Source organism: Saccopteryx bilineata, chromosome 2, assembly GCF_036850765.1.
Source record: "Saccopteryx bilineata isolate mSacBil1 chromosome 2, mSacBil1_pri_phased_curated, whole genome shotgun sequence".
Classification (NCBI taxonomy): Eukaryota; Metazoa; Chordata; class Mammalia; order Chiroptera; family Emballonuridae; genus Saccopteryx; species Saccopteryx bilineata.
The window spans coordinates 163,205,429-163,217,841 of NC_089491.1; the positions used below are offsets into that span (position 1 = coordinate 163,205,429).

At 42.3% G+C, this 12,413-nt stretch overlaps 1 protein-coding gene across 5 annotated transcripts in view; it reads right to left on the reverse strand.

Moving 5' to 3' along the window:
* Positions 1–3,016, reverse strand: part of MTMR6 (myotubularin related protein 6) — a 40,793-nt gene extending 37,777 nt beyond the window's left edge. Inside the window, exon 1 of one of the 5 annotated variants that reach the window (XM_066258308.1) lies at positions 2,859–3,016. In XM_066258308.1, the coding sequence (XP_066114405.1) occupies positions 2,859–2,882 (24 nt within the window). In that variant the 5' untranslated portion in view covers positions 2,883–3,016. The other 4 variants (XM_066258307.1, XM_066258310.1, XM_066258311.1 and 1 more) reach the window with 4 other exon arrangements.
* Between the last annotated feature and the right edge of the window lie 9,397 nt (positions 3,017–12,413).

Sequence of the window (12,413 nt, forward strand, 5' to 3'; positions counted from 1 at the left end):
TGTCAGATTTTCATGAAACATTCCATTATTTAACAAATTCTAGGAAGCAGTCTTTCATATAGAGGTTAAGAAAATATTCTTTCATTTCATTCTGTAAAGTTCCATTCACAAACAGCACAAATTTCTACATCAACACATGATGTCAGCCAAAGGACTGGAGCCTGGCAGGGAAAGAAGAAAGACTGCATAAAGAAGAACTGTCTCTACATATTGCCCATTGTTTCTTGGCAAGACTATCTCATTATGGCAAAATGAGCACTGAAAGTGGCAGGAAGTAGCGACACTTTGTAAGTATAGCTAGGGAATGCTCTTTCAGAATTTCAAATTCAGGCTTGACATTTTTACTGATGCTATTCAATTAATAAACCAAATGTGACCAAAACAGTATATTACTCATTCCTAAAATTTAAAACTATAAAACCATTTAATTAGTATTCAGCTAAAATATTTTACCTGATAAATCTGTTAGTAAGAAAAACAAAACAATAACCGTAAACAGTACAAGAAACAATACCACAAACATTATTTACTTATGTCAAGAAGATGTTTGCCCCACCCGTGGTGGCGCAGTGGGTAAAAGCGTCGACCTGGAACACTGAGGTCGCCGGTTTGAAACCCCAGGCTTGCCTGGTCAAGGCACATATGGGAGTTGATGCTTCCTGCTCCTCCCTCTGTTCTTTCTATCTCTTTCCTCTCTATGTCTCTTTCTCTCTGTGTGTCTCCTCTCTCTAAAAAAAATGAATAAAAATGTAAAAAAAAAAAAAGATGTTTGAGCCTGACCAGGCGGTGGTGCAGTGGATAGAGCGTCGAACTGGGATGCGGAGGACCCAGGTTCGAGACCCCAAGGTCACCAGCTTAAGCGTGGGCTCATCTGGTTTGAGCAAAGCTCACCACTTTGGACCCTAGGTTGCTGGCTCCAGCAAGGGGTTACTCGGTCTACTGAAGGCCCACGAACAAGGCACATATGAGAAATCAATCAATGAACAACTAAGGTGTCGCAATGAAAGAATGATGATTGATGCTTCTCATTTCTCTGTTCCTGTCTGTCCGTCCCTATCTATCCCTCTCTCTGACTCTCTGTTTCTGTAATAAAATAAAATAAAATAAATTTTTTTAAAAGATGTTTGAGGAAGATACAGCTTTTAGAATTTTCTTAGGATTTATTTCTGAATTAATATTAATACATTTTATATTAAGATTAAAACTAGAGGTAATGAAAAACACATTATATAGTCTTTTCTTAAGATTTTAACTATTGATTGTACAGAGAGAGGAGTGGAGGGGAGCAAGAAGTGTCGACTTACAGTTGCTTCACTTTCGTTGTTCATTGTTTGCTGTGCGTCCCTTGACCAGGCAAGCCCAGGGTTTCAACCTGCAACCTCATCATCCTAGGTCAACGCTCTATGCACTGCGCCACGACATGCCAGGCAACATTACATAGTCTTTGAATTTAGACAAACCTTGGTTTAAATCTTCACTCTACACCTCGACATCTAATCGGGTAGATTACTACTACTCTAACCCTATTTCTTCATTTGTAAATTGAAATAATGTACCCAACCGGTGGTGTCATTTTAAGAGATGTGATAATTTTATATAAACTACCATATTTGTGAAACTCTAAATATTGTAAAATGATATTGGATAATTGGCTATATTGATATAGAATTACTACTTTTTGAATATAGTTGACTCTTGAACAACACAGGTTTGAATTGTGCCAGTCCACTTATACACGGATTTTTTTTTCCAATAAACACTTTTACTTGTTTTCAATCCATGGTGGGGCATCGACAGATGCAGAAGGCCAACTGTATGCATTGATCTATACCATTTTATATCCACACATTCTGATATCAACAGCAGGCTGTATGTGTGTGTGTGGCGGGGGGGTACGTTCCTGGAACTAATCCCCCTTGAGTGACTATAAAGTTATAAACAGATTTTCAACTGCATAGGGTCAGTGTCTCTAAATCTCACATTGCTCAAGTGTCAACAGATCAACTATATAGTGACGCCCAGGGCTGCGACCGCTTCCCCTCTAGCGATCTTAAAATCAAGGTTTCGGTCTCTTCTCATCTCCAGGGCGCCCCCACCCCCGGAAGAGTCGAAGACTAATTTAAGTGTCCTCGGTAAAGCAACCTGGTATCATTGTGACGTCCTGTCCTTCCGCTTTAAGGGCCGTAACGGAACCACAACAGGCCAGGTTTGCGAAAGGCTTAAACAGCCGCCTTTTAACGTACAAACCTGACACACGGGATTTGATAAACTCAGCTGAATATCAATCCCATCAGACCCTTTATCATGCGGGATTCCGTGTTTTCCTTCCCCGCCCGAAGACCACGGAGCTCCAGCGCAGGGACGGAAGCACAGACCTCACGCCCGGAGTGCGGACAGGAGCGGGGCGCGCCCAGCGCGGCCTCAACATCCCCACAACTTGCGCCGGAACGCCCCGCGCCACACGGGCGGTTCACTGCGAATCCGGAACAGCTTACACAACACCGGAATGGCCACAGAGGGCCGACCGGCTCTCCAGTCCGAGACGGCGAAAGGCCGAAAGGCCCCGCACCTCAGACAGTCCCGTTTGTGCCCAAGAATATGCTGAGAAGGTGACGGTACTTTTCCAGGGACTCGGCCCCAAGCAGCCGAAGTCATCGCACCCCGACGCCCCGGACTGACGACTGGAACTGGACTTCCGTGGGGACCGGAGGCCTCCGCCCTCCTCCCGGCCCACACAGCCGCCGCCCTCCTGGGCACGCCCGGTCCTCAGCCCTCGTCCGGCCCACGAAGCTCTCCTCGTCTGCCGCCTCCGCCCGCCAGACCCAGGCCGGCGCCATCGGTCTCCTTTGCCCGACTACCTTAGTCGTACGGATATGCTCCATCCCGAGGAGATGGCGGCCGCAGCCCACCTCAGCGGCTTATCGTGTGGTGGGACAATGTGGGCGGTGGCCAGACCCCGCAGGAACTAGCTCCGCAGGCCAGCGCAGCCAACCGTCAGCCCAGCCCACCGCGCAGGCGCAGCCGGCTGCGCTGTCGCCTAGAAACACTTCCCCAAACTAGGTGTTGGCCAAGGGGCAGTGGGGTGGAACTGAGCGTGGGCTGGAGAAGAGAGGTGCCTGATTCGTCCAGGGGACGCGGCGCTTCCTATAGCGCCCCCTATCAGTGGAGGGCTCATAAACTCTGACATAAAGCGGTCCTCTGGACCACTGGCAGAAAAACAGGGATGTAGGGAAAGGTCCTGTGAGGATTTGGTTCCTCTGAAGAATAAATCCTGTGAACTTGCTGTGGATGAAAAAATTGGTAAATGAGGGCGATTTGTCCGTGAAGTCTATCACCCTGCTAGTGGACAGCATCAAATTTAAGTGCATTCTCTTTGAGCTGCAATTCTACTCACAAGAATTTAGTCTAAGGAAACAATCTATATTGAGTTTAGCCTTGTTTGAAACAATCAAAATCTTCGATGCTATGGGATGACATAAATATAAAAAGCCAAAGTAAGATGCAGCAAATATTTACTTGAAGTCAAAAAAATAAAAGCTATTCAGGAAGCACTAATTCAGAGAGAAATCGAATAATGTTTGGATTAGGAGACAAAGGCAAGGGCTGTTGATGAGAAATAATAGAAAGGAAACAATTATATTAATAGAAGAAAGGTTTTTTTATTGGTGCATATAAAATATAATGATGTTAATTCTAAACAATGTTTTTAATTTTCATTCGTATAGCCATCAGTCCAGTAGCAATAATATCTGTTTCTTGTCTGAGATGCACTATTCTTTTAGACCCAGTCCAAAAGTTAATTTGCCCTGTTTGAGGCATAAGGTGTGTAAGGCAGTTCTGGAATAAGATTTTCAATTCCATCTTTAAGTGACTCAGTTATATGTATTTTTTACATTAACATACAGTTAAAAATGTGCAGTAGACCTTAACAGCAAGTAAAACCTGAACAAACTGAAAAATCAACAACTTTTCATACCTGAAAAAGAACTGATCACAGAACCACTGCCCCCCAAATTAAAGAGGGAGACAAGCGAATACAGACAATCACAACTGTGGGAGCAGAAACCCACAAACAGAAACCTTCATGGGAATCAATGCATGGCAGTTCCTTTTACTTATTATAGTATATCTGACTATCAAAAAAATTACAAGACACAAAAAGGCAAAGGAGCACAGTTTGAAGAGACATAGAAAGCATCAAAACCAGGTTCACATAGGGTAAGGATGTTGAAATGATCATACAGGGCATGTAAAACAGTTATATTTATATACTAACAGATCTAATGGGTAGACACTGCAAGAACAGATGTGCAATGTAAGCAGAGAGATGCATATCCTAAGAAAGAACCAAGAAGAAATGCTAGAGATAAAAAAACAACAACACAAACAGTTATGAAAAATGCCTTTGATGGATTTAAGTAGGCTGGACATGGCTGAGGAATAACTCTCTGAGCTTAAGGCTATCTCAGTAGAAACCTCCAAAACTGAAAAACAAAGACAAAAAATGACCCCCCAAAAATAGAACAGAATATTTAAGAACTGCAGGACAGTTACAAAAGGTGTGGCATACCTGTAGTGGGAATATCCGAAGAAAAGATAGAGAGAAAGGAACAGAAGCAAATATTTGGAACAATAAGAATTTTTCTCAGATTAATGTCCTATGTCAAAGCACAGATCCAGGAAGCTAATAGAACAACAAAGAGGATAAATACCAGAAAAACTATATTTATCATTTGCAAATTATATAAAATTAAGGATAAAAAAAAAATCCTGAAGAGGCCAGAGGGAAAGAAATATCTTACCTATAGCAAAGCAAAGATAAGAATTGTATCTGACTAATCTTCAGCCTGACCAGCGGTGGTGCAGTGGATAGAGCATCCACCTGGGACACTGAGGTCCCAGGTTTAAAACCTTGAAGTTGCCGGCTTGATTGTGGGCCCATCAGGCTTGAGTGCAGGATCACCAGCTTAAGCATAGGGTCACTCGCTTGAGTGTGGGATCATAGACATGATCCCAGGGTCACTGGCTTGAGTCCAAAGGTTGTTTGCTTGAAGCCCAAGGTCTCTGGCTTGAGCACAGGGTCACTGGCTTGAGCATGGGATCATAGACATGACCCCATGGTTGCTGGCTTGAGCCCAAAGGTCACTGGCTTGAAGCCCAAGGTCACTGGTTTGATTCCAAGGTTGCTGACTTGAGCAAGGGGTCACTTGCTCTGCTGTAGCCCCACCTGGTCAAGGCACATATGAAAAAGCAATCAATGAACAACTAAGGTGCCGCAATGAAGAATTGATGCTTCTCATCTCTTTCGCTTCTTGTCTGTCTGTCCCTATCTGTCCCTCTCTCTATTTCACACACACACACACAAAGTGAAGGGGGAATAAAAACTTTCTCACACAAAAATGGAGGGAATTTGTCGCCAGTAAACCTGTTTTACAACATTAAATATTAAAATAAATTCTTCAGGAAGAAGGAATGATATGGGTGAGAAAAGATCTATATATATAAAAAAAGAAAAGCATCAAAGAAGGAATAAGTTAAAGTAAAAAGCTTTTTTTATTCTTAATTGATCTACTAAATAACAGTTTGTTCAAAATAATAGCAACAAGGTATTTATGTTGTGTGTGGTATATATATGTGTGTATATATATAATAATGTACAAGTGAAATGAAGAATAGCAATGATACAAGGGACAAGAGGGAGGAATTAGAGTTATTTTGTTATTATTAGGTACTTGCACTACCAAAAAAATTATGCTGTAGAGAAATATTTCATAGCAAAAAATATTTCCCAGCAAGTAATGCTATATTACTGAGTGAAATACAAACTAGCTATAGAATGGTAAGTTCAATGTGACTGTGCTTTTTAATTTATATTTATGCATACAAAAAGCTTACATTTCTAGATAGTATATCACTTTTGTAATTTCTCTATTTTCTTGGTTCTCAGCCAGGAGGGATTTTGCCCTCAGGTGACATTTGGCAATATATGGAGGCATGTTGCTACAAGACCTCCTGACAACTAAATTTTCTAATTAAAATTTTTGTTTCATTTTGTCAGCATTTCATTTGCTGATCTTACACAACTTGTCTTGGTGTCGCTCTGTTTTGAGTATCTGCAATGTTTTAGACAGATCGCCAAAGCAATGGTGATGCTTATTAAACACAACAGTCTTTGTGGCAAAAGTACGTACTCCTGTAAGATAAATATGTAATAAGAACAAGGTTGAGCCACCTAGAAACTGGTATGGGTGCATTTTCACATCCAAAAGAAATACGAATCCTGCCACCACCACCCCAAATAAAAACATTGAAAACTAATGCAGGTCTTTACTGAAGATCTTTTGAAAAAGCAGGAAAGGATGGATTACATTATATAACATAGAACAAGATTTCCTTAATAAAACCTTTTTTCCAATGTTATTTTCCCCTAGGGTTTTGTCATTTTTCCTGTTCCCTATTCCCAGACAGGCTAACCTCACATCCCAGGTTACCTTTCCCATTCTTGTCTCTTATCGGTTCTCATATTTCCCCTTATGAATTCTTTTAGAGAGGTAATATTAATGATGTTAACCAACACTTAGTGATTATCGTGGCAGAAAGTGTACTAAGTGCATTATCTGTATTATGAAGAAAATTATTGTTTACCTTGTTTTAAAAACGAGGAAAGTAAAACAATGAAGTTGAATGACTTGCCTAATATCATACAGCAGATAAAGCCTAGATCTATGATAAAGAGGCAGTTTGACTGTAGAGTCTGTGTTTTAACATAAAGTAGGATAGCTGGTTCTGGCATTGTAAGAGTCATCAAGCAGCATGGCCGGTTCTCAGGATCATAATTTCTTCTCCATGGTATTCCAACCTAATCGCGGACTTGATTGCTTTTGGGGCACCAGACATCTCCTCAGGGGTATGGGAGCGTCAGGCTTCAGTAGTTCTCCTGCATTCCTGGGCGGGGGTGCTAAAGACAACCTAGAAAATAAGTTACATGTGGTGCACTGGCAATCATATACTGTATATATACATGTTATTGATTGTATACTATTTTGATACCTTATCAAAATGACTGCTTTTTAAAAAACAGAAATAGTAAGTTTCTATTTCTATAAAGCATCAAAGTAACTGACAAGATAGTGAGGACTTAAGTGCAAAATATAAGGGAACTGTGGTGAGCAGGATACTGAAATTGGTGCTAGAGGGCCATTTTCAAACCAGACAAATTTAGTACCTGTTTTGATGCCTTTACAAAACACAAAGCTCAGAAGTCAAAGTCTAGGGCCCACCCCAATGAGGATTATATTGTGGGGATGCTCCTTACAATGACACCAGGGCCAGAAGCAAACTCATCCAATCCAAGCCCCAGAACACTGCAGGAAATTGACATAGAGAAAATAAAAGGGGTGGGGGCATAATTACCTGTCTTGGCAATATTAAGTAATTACTGAAAAGTTATTAGATTGGGCCCTGGCCAGTTGGCTCAGTAGTAGAGCATCAGCACAGCGTGTGGATGTCCCGGGTTTGATTCCCAGTCAGGGCACGCAGGAGAAGCTACCATCTGCTTCTCCACACCTTCCTCTCCCTTCTCTCTCTCTTTCTCTCTCTCTCTCTCTCTCTCTCTCTCTCTCACTCTCACTCTCTTTCTCTCCCTCTCTCTCTCTCTCTCCCTCTCTCCCTCTCCCACAGCCATGGCCGGATGGGCTGGAGTGAATGGCCTGGGTGCTGAGGGCAGCTTTGCCAGCCTGCCAGCCACTAAAAATAGCTGGAGTGGGGGGCATAGAGGCGCATGCGAGAGTTTGTCTCTGTCGCCCCTCCTCTCACCTTGAAAAAAAGAAGAAAGATTTTTAGATTGGATTTACAGCCTAGATTCATACCACCTGGTGGTTACTGCAAGTTACAAAAAGCCCCAATTCCGCCCTGGCCGGTTGGCTCAGCGGTAGAGCGTCGGCCTGGCGTGCGGGGGACCCGGATTCGATTCCCGGCCAGGGCACATAGGAGAAGCGCCCATTTGCTTCTCCACTCCCCCCCCTTCCTCTCTGTCTCTCTCTTCCCCTCCCGCAGCCAAGGCTCCATTGGAGCAAAGATGGCCCGGGCGCTGGGGATGGCTCCTTGGCCTCTGCCCCAGGCACTGGAATGGCTCTGGTCCCTGCAGCCGCCCCAGAGGGGCAGAGCATCGCCCCCTGGTGGGCAAAGCATCGTCCCTGGTGGGCGTGCCGGGTGGATCCCGGTCGGGTGCATGCGGGAGTCTGTCTGACTGTCTCTCCCCGTTTCCAGCTTCAGAAAAAAAGAAAAAAAAAGCCCTAATTCCTCTGTCACTACAGAGGAGTAGGTTCACTTAAGAAAAATAAAGAGACATGAGAAAGGAGAAGAGGTTTGTTTACTGAGGCTTAGTTCTATTTCTACTCATGTTTATAAAGCATGCAGTCCAGTTTAAGAAGACTTCACTGGTCACCAGTGTTTCTAAAACTTAAACTTCCCTAAAAATGTTGAATCCAATAGAATTGTTCAAGTTAAGTATTTTCTGCTGTCTTGATCTCCTTACTCATGTAAACAGAGCATTTAATAGTTAGTTTCAATGGAAAAGTCCACTGAGGTTACAAGCTAATTTGAATGAAGACCAGACAGCTGAGACCTATTTCTTAGGATTTGTAAGACTGGTGAATTTCAAAATACCAACTTAATCATTGACCAGAAGAAATAGAAGTTTAAAGAAGACAAGCATGAGAGTCAGTCAGCATATTCTTCCTCTTCCTTTAAAGCTGTCATAATTCAGGCAACATCAGGATCCATCCATAAACCCAATGGGGATATACAAACTGCAAAACAAGATAGTAGAGATTCTGAACAGGGAAGCTATTGGAAGCAGCTCTGAAACCTCATTATTAGAGATCTATCACATATCCCTAATTTAGTTTTCATTGCTGAACAACTCCCCTTCTGAGAATCCTGTTCTTTCTTTCAGTATGCTACTGTGTCAAGCTCCTATCTTCAAGATGTGATCTAGAAGCCTTGCTGTCTCTTTAAGGAGTCTTAAAACATCTGTGCTTTGATCACTTCATTTTTATGTGTATATTATAATCTCCCTTCTCATCCAAGTTCTAGGGGGCATGTAGATCTTTGCCTTTTATGTGCCTACAAAAACAAAATAGTGACATCACTAGTTATTGATGATTTTAATAAAAACATTTTCTTAGTTGACCTTCTTTTTTTTTTTTTTTGTATTTTTCTGAAGCTGGAAACAGGGAGAGACAGTCAGACAGACTCCCGCATGCGCCCGACCGGGATCCACCCGGCACGCCCACCATGGGGCGACGCTCTGCCCACCAGGGGACGATGCTCTGCCCATCCTGGGCGTCTCCATGTTGCGACCAGAGCCACTCTAGCGCCTGAGGCAGAGGCCACAGAGCCATCCCCAGCACCCGGGCCATCTTTGCTCCAATGGAGCCTTGGCTGCGGGAGGGGAAGAGAGAGACAGAGAGGAAGGGAGGGGTGGAGAAGCAAATGGGCGCTTCTCCTATGTGCCCTGGCCGGGAATCGAACCCGGGTCCTCCGCACGCTAGGCCGACGCTCTACCACTGAGCCAACCAGCCAGGGCAATCAGCAGTTTTTGATCTTATTCTGCTGTGACCTTGTCAGCCAGCAGTTGTGGGTCTTCTCCTGCTGTGACCTTGTCAGCCAGCAGTTGTGGGTCTTCTCCTGCTGTGACCTTGTCAGCCAGCAGTCATTGATCGGCTCCCGACAAATCATGTTTCCTAATCTGTTCTCAAATAAATATAAAACATTAAAAGAGTAAGAATATTTCACTTGATTATATATCTCAACTTTTTTTTCCCAGATTTTATTTATTGATTTTCAGAGGAGAGAAAGGGGAAAAAGGAGCCAGAAGCATCAACTTGTAGTAGTAGTTGCTTCCCATATGTGCCTTGACTAAGCCCAAGGATTTGAAACAGCCATCTCAGCATTTGAGGTTGACGCTTTATCCACTGCATCATCACAGGTTGAGCATATTTCTCAACTTTTATTTTTAGGTGTGTTATTGCAGAAGATGAAGTTTATGATGAGGATTATTTCTGAGCTCAAAACCATCTGAATTCAAATCTCATTTTTGCCACTTACTAGCTGTGTGAGTTTAGTAACATTATTTAATTTCTCTAACTCTTGGTTTTCTTATCTAGCAGTATTTATCATCTCATCCAATGAGTTATTTGTGTTGGTTAAATGAAATAATTGAACATAAATACTTAAGCCTAGTGGCTGACCTCAATAAATAATAGTTATGTGAATGTATTTGTTAAGCAGAATGCATTCTAGTATTCCCAGAAATGTCTGGATACCTGCTGACCCTCATTCTAATTCCTCAACAATGAGTTCAGAAATTTATCTGAATTAGGCTGTGTTCATTTCAGGAGGCTGAGTGAAGGACAAAACATTTGTTCTTAACTGAATGCACTGTATGTTGTACTCAGTGATCATATTATATATTCCATAACCCTGCAATTGAGGTGCACCTGGCCCAGTGAAGTATACATATCCAGATTAGGCAACATCCAGAACTGTCTTATTCTCACATTTGGTTGGAGAGAGACATATTATTATGTTTCCAGAAGGTCAGTGTAACTCTAACTCTCAGGATTTGAGAGTTTGGGAGCTTGCTCATTGTCTTAAAGAAGGTTACCAATCATTTTTCTGTGTATCCTGATTTATGCGATCTTCCCTCTGAATCCTTTAGATAAGTAAATCTTGACTTACCAAAATGGTATCTGTGTCTGGTCTTTCTGTTCGTTCGTACTTGGCTATTTCCATTAGTCAATACAGTGGTTGGTTGTGTTCCATGCTGAGCAAGCACTTTATTGAACACTGGTCTCCTTTGGGGTGACCAGGCAGCAGCTTTCTTACTCTCCACAGCCACTCTCCACGCCTGCTTTGTAGGCTCTCCTCTCACCCCTCCTCAACAGGACCTTAAGCTCCTGGAGAAATACTAGTAACTCATGGATTTTAGAACAATCTGAATTTTAGGAGTCAAATGTCCAGTCTAATATAAACAAAAATGTGTTCCTGTATCCATTTCAGAGCGTCTCCCCTTTTTCTATACCCTCGAGGTTTGACAACGGTGGGATGGAGGCAGTGGTGGGTGTCAGCCGGTTCACACCAGTTCTGCAGAACCCATACCTAATTTTTGTTAAGTGAAGTGGTTGTTAAAATGGCACTTGTGATCAGGGTTCTCTCTAAGGTGGGCGCCTGGGCAGCAGCCCAATGTGGAAACCACAAATTTACATTCCTTACTTTTTTTTCCCTCAAACCAGATGAGCCCACACTCAAGTTGGCGATCTCGGGGTCTCGAACCCGGGTCCTCTGCATCCCAGTCCGATGCTCTATCCACTGCGCCATCGCCTGGTCAGGCACTTTTTAAAAACATTCATCTGCACAACAGTGTATTCTAAATGCCTGTAGTAATGTTCATTCTGTCCATAGGTGAAAAACATGCAAATAAGGACACCAATCAAGAAGCAATATGGAAATATCTTAAATAACAGTTTTATTTTTTTGTGAGGCATTGTTTAATATTTTTCATTAATATTTTAAAACTCATAACAGAATCTAGTTTTGTGTACCTTTTTTATTTTATTGAATGTATGAAATAAACTACCTTCTGGTTTGTCATTTTTTATACTTAAAACGGTCATTAGGGCAGAGAACAGGTTGTTCAATTATTTGAACCTCACCACTGGATGAAGGCAAGGACAGAGGTTGGTGGAATCTGTTTTGACAAGCTAGTTTCATCTTCTCTCCACTTGCTTGCTAACACCTACCTTTGCTCCCCGAGAATCGAGAATCGGTCTTCTTTAACTAGCTCTATTATAATTCAGCACCACTAACTTCTGTGTGTCAGATGCCTGAATGGCCCTGTCTCTCTCCCTTAGATGTGCAGTCAGTTAATTAACCTTTCTCCCATCTTCTGGGTCCTCCAATCTCAATTTCCTGAAGTAGGTGCAATCCTCTCCAGTTCATTTCTTATGAACTAGATCTTGGTTTCTGATATACTCGAGGTCTGGCTGTACCTCTTTTTCTAGATTTTCTTGAAACTTCTCTGTATCTCTACAATAACTGTCTTCTCCTGTCTCTCCCACATATAATACACACTTATGTTGGAACTACTTGAGAGACTTTCTATTCCTTAAAACCAAAAGAGGCCTAAGTAAGTTATGGGGAAACTGATCAGAGCAAAGGGAATTGGACAGGCTTGAGGGAATTTCATTCATGCCATGGGAAAGTCTTATGACTATATTCCTGCTTGATGGCAGTAAACATTACTCTACTGGCCAGAATATGTGCAATGTCCAGGTATAGTGATTTGTTTCCTTGAAAGATGAAAAGAATAAATGCAGATTAATTCTTCCTCTTTGACTCCTTCTTCTTCT